The 13,081-nt window shown below is 35.4% G+C and overlaps 1 protein-coding gene across 5 annotated transcripts in view; it reads left to right on the top strand.

Annotated features, from left to right (window-relative positions):
- POC1B (POC1 centriolar protein B) overlaps positions 1 to 13,081 on the top strand; it is a 51,789-nt gene that overhangs the window by 8,304 nt on the left and 30,404 nt on the right. For all 5 annotated transcript variants that reach the window (XR_007203160.1, XM_048301552.1, XM_048301553.1 and 2 more), the window contains 7 exons: positions 823 to 994; positions 1,761 to 1,940; positions 3,199 to 3,306; positions 4,175 to 4,290; positions 4,649 to 4,782; positions 5,530 to 5,598; positions 9,722 to 9,874. Coding sequence is in view for 4 of the 5 variants with exons in the window: in XM_048301552.1 (XP_048157509.1) it covers positions 823 to 994; positions 1,761 to 1,940; positions 3,199 to 3,306; positions 4,175 to 4,290; positions 4,649 to 4,782; positions 5,530 to 5,598; positions 9,722 to 9,874 (932 nt within the window). In the remaining variant the exon portion in view is untranslated. The remainder of the gene's footprint in view (positions 1 to 822; positions 995 to 1,760; positions 1,941 to 3,198; positions 3,307 to 4,174; positions 4,291 to 4,648; positions 4,783 to 5,529; positions 5,599 to 9,721; positions 9,875 to 13,081) is intronic.

Here is a 13,081-nt window from a genome sequence, read left to right on the forward strand (position 1 = left end):
GTGAATACCTTGTTTTATTTATGTCTGCATACTAGCATTTAACAGAGATGAAGATGATAGGGCACGTAGGAATATCACATGTACCAGTTTAATTCAACTGCTTATTGTCTTTGCTTCTTATAGGTTCCTGAAAATGATCAAGCTCTGTTAAAAGAGCCTTTTTGAGTGTAGATAGTGTAGTTCATCTGTAAAGTGACTGCAAAAAACTCACCCTCCAACATGCTCTTTCTATTTTCAGACTGACAACTTTATGTTCTCTTTTGTACTAGACAAATGCTAGTATTATAAAGTCAGTACTTAAATAGGATTACAGAATTATCGTATGTCGATATCTTCACTCAAATGTAGATATCTGAAGTGTTAGAAATCATGTCTTGAGTTTAAGTTGGCTTGTTTTTTCAGAGTTAAACACTTGATGCTTGAAACAAATTCCATCTCAGAGATCAAAATGAGATTACTGAAGAATTTGTCTATTGTTCTTAGGATTTGGTAAAACTGAATCTGGATTCATACTTAACTGATGTGCGTGGTGTTTGGCTTTGAAATTTTTGCTCTATGTCTTCAGTTGGCTTAGTATGTAGGAGAGCTACCTGTTAAGAATTATCCTTTACTCCTCCCAGTCTTGTGACATCCCTCCAAAAGCCTGGTGTTGGCATTACTTGCTACCAGGCTTCTGCTCAGGCCAAGTATCCATTAAAATCTAATAACTCCTCCCTCCCTGTAATGTTCATTAAGTTCTCTGTGAATCCAAATCAGTAGTCATTAGCTCTGACTTTCATAAGAACAGTGAGCAGACTCCTAATATCTTTTACTTCTTGCCAGCTACCTGCTCTGTGGATAGGTTTCTTATGTTGTGGAAGCTGAAGAATCAGCGCAGAGCTTACAGATTTGCGGGCCACGCAGAAGCGGTGACCAGTGTAGAGTTCTCACCCGATGGGCAGGTGCTGGCTTCAGCTTCTCAAGATCACACGGTCAGGCTATGGATTCCTTGCATGTGAGTATAACTGGGCAGTGCTGGCTACGTGTTTTGTAATTGTGCAATGTGAATATTGGAGGCTTTACTCAAATTTCTTTTTCCTTCCCACATGCCTGGGCTTTGACAAAACAGAGACTGGGGAGCACAAGCAACACAGTTCTTTACTGTATTACTTCGTTCTTTTCTGAATATTCTGTAGTTTCAAAAGAAAAACAGAACAATTCAGAGGTCACAATTTCATGTGTGTACAACTATGCTTCGTAATATTTCTCTGGCTTATATTTTAGTAAGTACTGCATGGCTGCACTTCATTTGGGGGAGACAAGTGATGGTGCAAACAAAAAATAGTTTTTTGGGAAAAAAAATTTAATCGACTTGCCTTATTAGACTGTTCTTGAGTAGTAGTGATTATAAGTTATTCAAAGTGATCTTAGACTGATGTTACTTGAACTTTCAAGCATTTTGTAGATTACTGTATTAAAAAAATAAGTTCTCTTTCAAATACTGGTGCTAATGGGCCTAAAGCTGCTACTTAACTGCACTGTTCTCTAAAACTGGTCATGTTAAACACAACTGGAGAAGTGTTATTCTAATAATATTTAAGTAAGTAAAAAAAGTAATGGTGGTATTACGATTTGGCCTCTACTATGCTCCTTTTTTGTTTGGGTAAGATTCTAAATATTCTAACATTGAGTTTTATGGATTTAAACTCTTTACGTCTAATGTAATTGTGATTTATGACTTGATATTTGGAATGTTGTTTCATTTTCTTTACCCCCCTTAGTCACGGAGAATCATCAGTACTGAAAGGTCATACAGCATCTGTTCGGAGTGTGAGCTTTTCCCATGATGGCTACTCTATAGTTTCAGCATCCAATGACAAGTCAATAAAAATATGGAGTGTTTGCTATCAGCGCCTTTTGTTTACCCTATTCCAACACACTCGCTGGGTTCGCTGTGCCAAGTAAGTGTTTTTATTCTCTTGGTAAAGTAGAATTCCTAACAAAGGGAATTTTATATCTCAGGGTAGAACTAAGAGAAGAAAAGTCTGTGAATAACAAATTATGATCTCTCAGTAATAATTAAATTTTATTAAATGAATCTTACGCACACAAGTTTTGTATTTATCTCCTAGCTGAAGTATGAAAGCTTGCTTTGTGGTAATATATGTACATATTAAATCAGTTGCTGTGTGTTCATTCTATTACATTAAAGGACAAACGGGTTCTTCTGTGTTTATTTTCAGTCAGTATCCTGTCTTTCCTCAGTTTTGTTTGGTTATTTCTTTGTATTAACTTATTTCCCAGCATTTTCCCAGAGGTATCATGCATTGTAGGGGTTTTCTGAACTGTTCTTGGAATAGTAGTGGCATAAAAGAATGGCCATGAATCCAGATGAGTTAAGCTTACACAATTGGAAAAGGTGAAATAAGTGGCCTTTGGACTGCAAGTTAGGATTCATGCTCTTTAAAGACAGGACAGCTCTTCAAAGACAAGAAAAGATTGTTTGCCGATTTTTTTTTTTTTTTTTAATTTTTCCTTTCCTCCATATTAATGGAAAATCTGCAGCTAAGAGAGGCCTGATATAAACCTCTTGAGAAAGAAATTTCACACTGGTGAAGTGCAGAGCCCTACGAAGTTTCAAAGTATCTAATTGTTGAAAAGAAAAAGCTCTAGGAAATCACATGTGAAAGTTCTTGAACAGTTTTCTAATGTTGTGCAGTTGCTCAAGAAGTGAAATAATAATGCTCAAGGAAGCTATAGACAAGTCATTTTTCTTGTTTAAAAACCTAGTCTGCTAGTCTAGGAATAATTGCGAATGCTTTGCCCACTATTTGTAAGTCTAGAGAGAACTCAGAGAACATAAATATAGGTTAAGATTGAACATAAGATTCTACTGTGTCCTGTCTTTTTACCTATAGTTTTCTGTAATATCTGTCATCCTTAGGTTGCTGATACCTTCCCCCCCAACTCCCTCTCTTTCTCTTGCTTGATTTTTAATTCTAGTGTATTGTGAAATGAGGCAGAGTGGAATAGGGGGAGAAGCTTTTCTTTTCAATTTTATTACTCCATGAGAAATACTAGAAGTTCAAATGTCCTTTAAATGTTACGCATCCGTATTTCAAACAGGCTCTCTTGGTTCTGGTGTTTTGCTACTTATGTCTCTAATGCTAATCTAGGCAGTATCAGTTTTTTGGTAATGTATACACTTGTGTGTTCCAGATTTTCGCCTGATGGAAGAATAATAGTATCTTGTGGTGAGGACAACTCTGTTAACATCTGGGATACAAGAAGTAAAACTTGTGTTAATAGCTTCTCAGATTATGAAGGGTAAGTTTTACTAGAAAAAAAGGAGAAATGTAATAGAGTAATTTTATTTACATTAATTTAATGTTCTGTGGTATTAACATCTATTGTGTTAAATCTGAAAACAGATCAAAATTCTACCACCCATGTGAAGTAAAATGATTCATATAATGTTTTTCTAAAGAGGTTAACTGTCTGCACTTATCCAGATGTTTTCCAGCATTCAAGAGCTAATCCAAACAGAAGTGAGATTATTCTTAGATTTTGGAATGTTTCCATGTTTTTCCTCAATTTTGATAATATTATTTCGTATTGAATGCTTCAACAAGAAGAAAGCTTGAAGGCTTTTCCACTTGTTGATTAAAACAGTTTTGTTACCTTCAGTGGTCTGCCTTATTTAAATTTAAAAAATATTTGCTTTTATTTATATGCAGTTTTCTTGAACATCTTGGATTCAGAGTTTTAGTTAACAAGTCAGTGGAGTATTTATCTTGCATATGTGCTTTGCTGATTTCATGGCTGCCTTCATCCTTTTTTGAGTCCCAAATGTTGTTATAGCTAGATACTTGGTTCTTAGACAAAATTATTTTACTTGTTGCTTACAAACTTTGTAGCACTATCTTCTAGGAACTTTGTACTCTAGCACAAACTCTGAAGATTTGACTTGGATCAATTCTACTGTATTTTCAACAAAAGTGAAATTATGATTTATCATGCACATCTTGTTTTCTTATGCTTATTTCAGTTACTTGAAATGCCTTATTTGAGTTTCCATACATGTGGATTCCACACAAGCAGCTCAGTGTTAATATTGTGGGCTTTATATATATACACACACCTAAATATTTCTGTGGAAACATATTATAAATCAGTTTTCATTAATTATATTTAGATATGCAAATTTTGTGGCTTTCAACCCAAGTGGAACATGTATAGCTTCTGCTGGTTCCAATCACACAGTGAAGCTATGGGATATTCGAACGAACAAGCTACTGCAGCATTTCAGAGGTAAAAAAAATGTAGTTTGTTTTATTTTCTTTACAATGGGACTCTTTACAATTAAATGTGATTTATTAAGAGTATGTTATTTCATTCCTTACTGGGGAAAGTGAACAAACAAGTCATATTGACATGTTGTAAGTATCTTTTTGTAGTCTAGCAACCCTAAAAATCCAATCTGAATCCTTTTTATTTCTTTGCTTCTCTTAAGCAAATACTTTGAAGAGTCTTTTATGCCCCAGAACTTTGGTTGTTTTTCCCTTAAATGAAGTAGTTCTTTGGGAAGTAGAAAAGAGCAAAGAAATAAAGTGCACATTTCCTCTTAGTAGATATCTACAGTCTTTGAATATTGTCTTCTGTAAATTAGTTCACAGAGCAGGGGTTAATTGTATATCATTCCATCCTTCTGATAACTACCTCATCACTGCTTCTTCTGATGGTACCCTTAAGATTCTGGACCTCTTAGGAGAAAGACTTATTTACACTCTTCATGGACACCAGGTATACACAATAATCCTCTTTAAATGGAGATCTTATTAGGTTGTTATCTTTACAAAAGGAAAGTAACATTTATGCCATTGTCTTTTATCTTGCAACTTGCAGATAAAATTTAGTGGACAGCAAGGTGTTGTATTAATGCACCTTGTCACAAGTGGTTAAGGAAATTCGTCAGTTTTACCTGTAACCATGCTTTTTAGCTGTCAGTGTTACATGCTTGATGTTAAGTAATAGCTCATGTTCTGAATTCATTAATAATTCACTTGATTTTCCAGATCATGTTATTTGGCACTTTAGTGTTTTTGTCTATTGAAAAACAGTGTCTTCTAAGGAGGGGGAAGCTTACAGAAGATAACTTTTGTGAAAAATGGCAGACATGTCCTCTTTTTCCTGTTAATGCCAAACAAACCCTGTTTTTGATAATAAATCATTCAAACATATTGCCTTGAGTAATGCAATATATATTTTGTAATCTTTCATTGTAGAACTAAATATAAAATCTAAGGATAATACCCCTATTTTCCTAGTATAGATTGTTGTAATTGTAATGCAGCATTATACGAAAATGTGCAGTATTAACTCTTCAATCAAGTTTTGCTGAAATTCCACTGTAGTAAAATAGTTACTTATTTTATTAAAATTGAAAAATCTATTTTATTTGGTAACGGCATCAGTGTTTTTCTCTTTGCACTAAAATACCATGCTTACAGTAATAGCCTAACTTTACTGTATGCTATTTTTTTTTTCCAGGGACCTGTACTTTGTGTGGCTTTTTCAAAAGGTGGTGAAAAATTTGCTTCAGGTGGAGCAGATGCTCAGGTTTGTGGTATTATCTCTTTAAATTAAATGTCTTAGTGTTTGTTACAGTGGAGGGGAGTTAAATATAGTATGTCACTGTAACATGCTAATTACTCACATGCATTCTGTCTACTAGTGTGTTATATAGACTTTCCATTGGATGCTACGATGAGGAGGCCACAATACTAGCCACTTCTATTTTACATATTAAAATAAAGGAATGATTTTTAACTTAAAATATTTAAAGTGTTGCAATTCAGTGTCAATGAAGTTGTTGTGTTGCAATTGAAATTAAGGTTCAGCTGCTTTGTTAGGTTTTCACTTATTTTAAAGTCCTTACTCTGTAACTGTAGAAATTAAGGTGTATTACTGGGAAAACGATGGCTAGAATTGGGAAAAAAACTCTTGTGTTACCTTTACTAATTTACTTTGGTGAAATAGTAAAGTACTGGATTTTATAAAGGGAAGAATCATTTGAACATTAAAAAAAAAGTTAAACAGTAATTCTTATAATTAATCTCCATCTACTGTAATAAATCTCATAATTAAGAAAAACTACTATCAAGCTTGGAATCATTTCTTTAAATTTTCCAAAAAAGAATGAACTTTTATAGTACAAGGTTTAAATTTTCAGTCTGAAATGTTCCTTAATATTAGTTGTCTTTTTCATTGTCTCCTGTTACAAAAAGCTAAAATTAGCTCAATGTAGATATAAAAAGCTGTGGTGTAGAAATTCAGATCTTTTGAGTTTACCATAAGTCATGGTTATATTCTGTTTTGTGGAGTTTGAAATAAATTTCAGCTGGTAGCAGAGACGGTCTTGGGAAATAATAAAAAAATTACTTTCTATCACAAAGTGTTAGGTAAGAAGCACTGCCAAGACGGTTATCAAACATCCAATAGTAATTTTACAAGCAGGGAAAAAACCCACAAAAACCAACCAAGAAAGGGGGAAAGATACTTATTTCTTGACCCACTAGTATGATCTTTTATTTTCCATACTAAAGTTTTAAATAAGATTTTAAGTTCCAAAATGTGACTTGGGTCCTAAGTAATTCTGAATTGTTGGCCTTACCTTCCATGACTATTTTATTTTGAGTTTTATGACTGTTGGTATATTATTCTTAACTTGAGAGGAACTGAAGTGTGTATATTAACTAGGTCACATGACACAAGATTAGTCTGAGAAGCTCTGATGGGAGCAAGGACCTACTGAATTAAGCCTAACACAGCCTCCCACTTGAATGCCTGTCTTACTTCAAAGTTCCTTTGAATTTGGGGCCTCCTGAATGACACGTGTGTTCAACGCAGTCATGTCATTGCCTTTTTCCTGCCCTGATTTAATGTTGTAGAGCTGCTGGGGCATGAGAGCATGGAGAAAGTAGGTAAAATCTATGTCTCGTGTTCCTCAGCAGTTTGATATAGTGGGTTCATGCTGAATACATGAGAGGGAAGATGCAGTTTCATCAGGAAGCACTTTCTTAGTTAAATGTTGAATTTAAAAAGTAGTCATAGCAGGTCTTGTAACTGTTTAAGTTACCTTAAAAATGGGCCTTCCTGTGTTTGTTGAAGTTTTTCTCTTTGCTTTATCAAAGTTTTGGTGGGAGAGTACTTATTTTGCTGCAACTTTTACTTTTCTAAGTTTTAAAATGTGCAGTGCTAACCACTGTTGGGTAACTACCAAGGTATACATCTTCACCTATAGCAAACATAAGAACTTTATTTTTCAGTGTCCATTTTCTGTTGGTGCATACACACATGTACTTCTGAAATATCCTGTTTTGCTGACCTGTCCACAGCCTTCTTTCAGGTGTGCTAGGAGGATGGTTGTGGGATTTCTTCTCAACTCACTGTGATTGTTGGTTTACTGTAATTGTAGTGTGTATTTGTAGGAAAAGTTCTGCTGGCAGATCACCCATGTCATGTTTATGGGCAGAGGCTGGCCATAAAAGTATCATCTTCTATCCCTCATTCAGTATCCAAAATATATTGTCTGTTGACAGCATGAGTTGGAGGCAGCTGATACATTCTAAGTTTATGGAAGACTGCTTCTTCCATGCACATATTATTTCAAGACTATTATGTTTTCAAAGAAGAGATCCTTCTGTACCTTCCCATCAAAGAAGGAAAACCAGTATCTGCTTCTTGTATCAAGTTTCTGGTTGGTGCCGAACCAGCTGACAGCTTTGTTCAGAAGCACATTAAATATTTGAAACAAACACTGGCTACTTTTGTTTCTTTCTATTTGCTTCTTTCCTCAAACAAAAAAAAAATCTCAGTATGTAGTGTTCTGAAGTTCACGTTCCTCACATTTTTTGCTATATGTGCATGTGGTAATTTATTTCATTAACCATCTGCCATGGAAAACATAAGACCTTTTATGTGAAAGGAAAATTATACCTATTCATTTGGAAAGTAGTAGCCTGTGCTGTTAATTCAGTTACCATATAGAAGAGACAACTCATCGTGTCTGATGAAGGCCTTGATGTGAAGGCAACTACTTCTTTATGAAATATCTTTCTTCTAGGGTTGTGCATATTTGCATTTGCACTTTCGCATTGCAGTTGAGATACTCAAGGCATATATGGATGTTTCCATTCTGGTTTTATTCTTACTAATTTTTTTTTATCTGTAATGATCAAGCTGCAGGAACATGGCCCTTCACTTTAGAACAAAATTAAATATATTTAGAGCTTGAGCAACTCAAAAGCTCACCACTGTTGAAAGGTGAGCTGCCTCCTGCCTATACTGTTGTTTACACTCGGTGCTGAAACACTTCAAAGTACTAAATCAGCAGAAAATTAGCCTGAAAAAAAATGAAGGGAAACTACTAAAAAAATGTGAGTAACTATTCTGGACTGAATAGTGGAAGTAGTAGAACCTACACAGCTGAGGAAGGAGAGAAAGTAGGAGCTGCTGTGAATCAACTAATCTATCACCTAGCAGTCCTGCAAGTGCCAGGTTTTAATGAAGGTTTAAGTAGTTTGACTGAGATCTGTGCATCCTCTTTTACTGTTACTAATGTCTGAGTTAGTTTGGGTTCACCTTTATTGGTGCACTGTCTCCCAGTGCATACTCAGGGTCTTTGACTCAAGGGAGTCATGAAAGACGTTGAACCTGAAATGAACTTGTAGCAATGCAGGTCTTCAGAAATATATTAAAAATATGATTTAGTGCACTTGAAATTTCTGTGAACAAATCTATGATTTGTGTTGCTTAATAATTATTAATATATAAAAAATACTTTTAATGTCTGTCACAAATATTATTGGCTGGACAGGGAAGTAATTTTAAGTCAGATTATGGTCCCCTCTTTGTTTTCTTTAATTTAGCTAGCAGCTGTAGATATCAACATTGGACTTTTGGTAACTTCCAAGTGTCTCAAACTTTTTCTCTTCTCTTCTCTTCTCTTCTCTTCTCTTCTCTTCTCTTCTCTTCTCTTCTCTTCTCTTCTCTTCTCTTCTTTTCTCTTCTCTTCTCTTCTCATACAAAAGAGCTCATAGATCATGTAAACTTAATTAAATTAAATATGCAATTATTTTGTGACAGGAGAGATTATAACATTGTGTGTTATAATTTCATTTCCCAGAATATTCATAAGACTGGGTAGAATACCTTTGGACTACCTCTACCTCCTATGACCTTCTGCATTAGTGTGACTGTTGTTTATTGTTTCTACCTGGAATATAATTGGACAAAGTTCTGAAAAGAGATTCCTGTTGCTAAAGCACTGGAACTGGAAGGTGTTTTAGAGTTCTGTGGAACTCTCTCATTTCTCTTATTTCTTCAAATTTTCTTGTTAGACCTGCAAGCCTTTTTAGGGGGCAGGAACTTAACGGTATATGATCCCTTGATCTGGCAGAAAAGTAACTACGGACAGTTCAGTGGGACAGGAGTTTGCTTTGTTTTATGATTGTAGATGTATTGTAGAGGTTATTTTTTTAATAGATTGAACCACATCTTTTAGATTTGAAGTACAAATACTCTGGGGAAGTGCCTGTGTTGCAGTAGAGATCAGACTAAGACATCACTGCAGTCTCATAATGATGCAGTGATCTACTAGTAATAACAGACTTTACTGAATAGTTATGTTTTGAGCACTGAATAGCCTTCAAGTAGTTACTGAGGTGAGGATTTCTTACAGGTATTACTGTGGAAAACCAACTTTGATACTTTGGATTATAAAGAAGTTCTCAAACACAATTTTAGAAGAACGCATATTGATGATCCTCCTCATCTGCTTGATATTTACCCAAGGTCACCTCATCTCCATGATGGAAAACTTGAGTCAGTTGAGGTGAGTGCAATAAATTGTCTAATATAGGAAACAAGAAGCTTCTGTGAACACTGTCTGGCATTTATAGTTAGATATGTTTTATGTATACCAGAGAGCTTTTTATTGTTATATATAATACTTTGAAAGCAACCATAATTTATGAATCCACACACCTGCAAGCTGGTGCTGGCAGGTTTATGCTGAAATTACTTTCATGCCTCTTGTATGTCTGTACTCTACATCTGATTTAAGCAAAACATAGGTGATAATCTGGTCTCTGAAATAATGCTGCAAGTGTTGCAGAAGGCATCTGAATCTTCAATGAGCTTTAGAATACTAATCAAAAGACTTCATTATAAGCAGGACAAAGTGGTGTTATTACTGAAAGTTTAATACTTGGTTCTCACAAGCTGTCCCTCTTTCCAAGACCTTTAGGTATTGTGAGGAGATCTTGATATCTATCTAAAAGTTTAGGAAGACTTTCTAGGCTAGCAGTGTGTTTTATGTCACTATGTAGTCTGATTTCTTGATATTTCATTCTTGAACTTCTTTACTGTCAAACTATCTATTGGCATCCCTTGAAAGTGTCAGAAATTAGGGAACCAAAGGACAATGTCAAATGTTCTGTGTCAGTATTAGGAAAAATCCTGTGTTTGTCAAGTTGTCTGGAAGTTATGCTCAATAGGTAAACAGTGCTATGTCGTCGATGAGGCCATTGTTTACGCTTTATCTGTGATGGTTTGTGATAGAGCTGGCTAGCTTCTGCATGGTGATTACCTATATTTTTTTCTCTTTTTTGATATTCTCCAGGTTCCTCTAGTGTTGAAGAACTGTATCTGAGATAAATCTGGGAACATTCTGATTACTGATATATGCTATCAGAGTACTATAGAAATTCACCACTGCCTGGGTGTGTCCATAGAAAACATAGATATTGCTGCCATGGCATTTGTTTCCTGCTCAGTTTTAAAACATTGACTTTTGTGGATTTTGAGCTTTTTTTTTTTGGTGGATGGGTGTGTATGCAATATTAATATATGCAACATGAATATATGTAACATGAGTAGTATAAAGATTGAAAACATTTGCTGGAGGCAGGGAACGCTGATAAAATCCATGAGTAAGACTTCTTTTGTGCCTGGTTCTGTTGTAAAGTTGGATGTGCAGCTTTCTAATGCTTAGCATTTTGGTCAGAACAGGATGACTGCATCTATGACAAGGTTCATAAATAAGCTTCCTTACTGGAATTTCATACTTGTTGTAACATAAATGAATGAACTTGTTTACTGATACTAGCCTTCAGTGTAGTTGGTCAGTGCCAGAACAAACTCAATCACAGCATTTGCCAGCAAATTTAAGCCACTCTTGCTGCAGCAACATTTTGCTTCAAGACCATTCAAATTGCAATAGTTATAACATCTGCTAAACAAACACAGTAGCTTATAGCTGTAGGGTTCCATTGCTTGCTTTTCAGGTCAACATTTCCAGACCCCTCTGCTGCTTACATGCCTGGCAAAGATGGGAATATACTCTAAAGCAATTTTTCAGCATTTTATTTTTTTCCTGGTCCTGAGTAATGAGAAGCTTTGGAAAAGCATTAGTGAGTTCAGGCTAAAGTTAAACTAAGGCTAGGAAGCACCTCATTATCAATACTGAAAGGGCTCATCAAGTAAATCAATAGTTGAATGTCAAGAAATTATTTAATAGTTAGCTTTGACAGGTTTAATTTAGCCAAATGTCTGCATTTATTCATGGCTGCAGTATTTGTAGCAGCTTATAGGCTCCTGGGTTAGCTGCTCCATTGTAGTGAAAGGGCTCTATGGCTTTCTCATAGCAAAGTTTTGGACTCTTTGTGGTATATTTACTGGCCTGATTTCAGGATTTTAAGAATAGAGTTGCTGTAACCTCTTTCTAAGCCAGAGGCAATAGAGAGAATTCTAGCATTAGGCTGTTCCACTGCAATCCCACCCTCATCTTTCAATGGTTCATCATGTTTCTAATATATAAGGGAAAGGAGGAACAGAATTAGGCATGTCAGAGGGAGCTTTTGGAGGTCATCTATTCTTCTCATCAGTGGTGCATCAGTTCAGCTGTGTCTGGTTAGGATGCCTTGAAGAAGGATGGAGATTCCCCTATCTTTCTGTGTGATCTATTCCACTACAGCACAGTGGTTTTAATATTTTCCTAATATCTCATCTACACCTCAGATAATAAGCAGAACTGCTTCCTTTCTCGTTATTGTCTTCCTTTCTCTTCATATTTCTATGGGAACAGGGTAAGGTGATTGATCTTAACAGAAGTAACACTATTCTAAGAGACTTGGTAACAAATGCAAGAGTTACACGCACACAGAGGAGGCAGTTCAGCTGTGGGATTTTTAAAAGTATCAGTGACTGCTTAAGGTTTGCTACAAGCCACTACAATGTCATCTAAATTCTTGAGCTGTGTTGTAATACATTGCCTTCAGTTATGCTTAGCTGGTTTAGTCACCTCTGTAACAGGAATAAAGATGGATTGCCTTAGGATAAAATCAAAGGTGATAGTACACAAAAAGTTCAACAGATGTGCAGGCAGAACTCAAGAGGAAAGTAATTATCTCCCTATTTTTTAAAATTCCTAATGTTTCACACCTCCCTTTTTTTTTTTTTTTTTTTTTTTTTTTTTTTTTTTTTTTTTTTTTTTTTTAATGCTTTTGGTTAGCTGTTGCTTCTCTATCCCTGCTTGTCTCAGTATGGCAAAGTCCCTGCAATTCCAGAACTTGATTACTTGATTCTGGGGAAGTAGTATACACAGAAATTGAGCTGGCTTAGAACTTATTCATCTGGGATCAGAGGCACAACTGCAGTATTTTCACACATCACCTGTTAGAAATGCTGCTTTGAGTAAAGCAGCTTGCATAAGGGCATTAAGAATTGCAGGTGTCACCTGCTGTTTTCCCTTCAGGATAGTGACAGAAAGATGGAGCTTGACTGTATTTTGCCTTTTCTCATAACTTTTAGTTATTCACTCTTCAAAGCTAACATTTCAGATATTTTTTTCTCTCTACCGACCTATTTTTTTGAGACATAATCAATTTTTACAAGAAAATTATTAGTTGTGTCTCCTCTTCAGCCCAGCAGTAGCCTGAATTTTAATGCAGTGTTGAATTTCATGTTCTTGACTTACAAATCTTTACAACTGTTCTTCAACTGCACTGATCAGTGTGATTATTGAATATTCCAGTAAGTA

The sequence above is a fragment of the Corvus hawaiiensis genome, chromosome 4 (genome assembly GCF_020740725.1).
Source record: "Corvus hawaiiensis isolate bCorHaw1 chromosome 4, bCorHaw1.pri.cur, whole genome shotgun sequence".
Taxonomy (NCBI): Eukaryota; Metazoa; Chordata; class Aves; order Passeriformes; family Corvidae; genus Corvus; species Corvus hawaiiensis.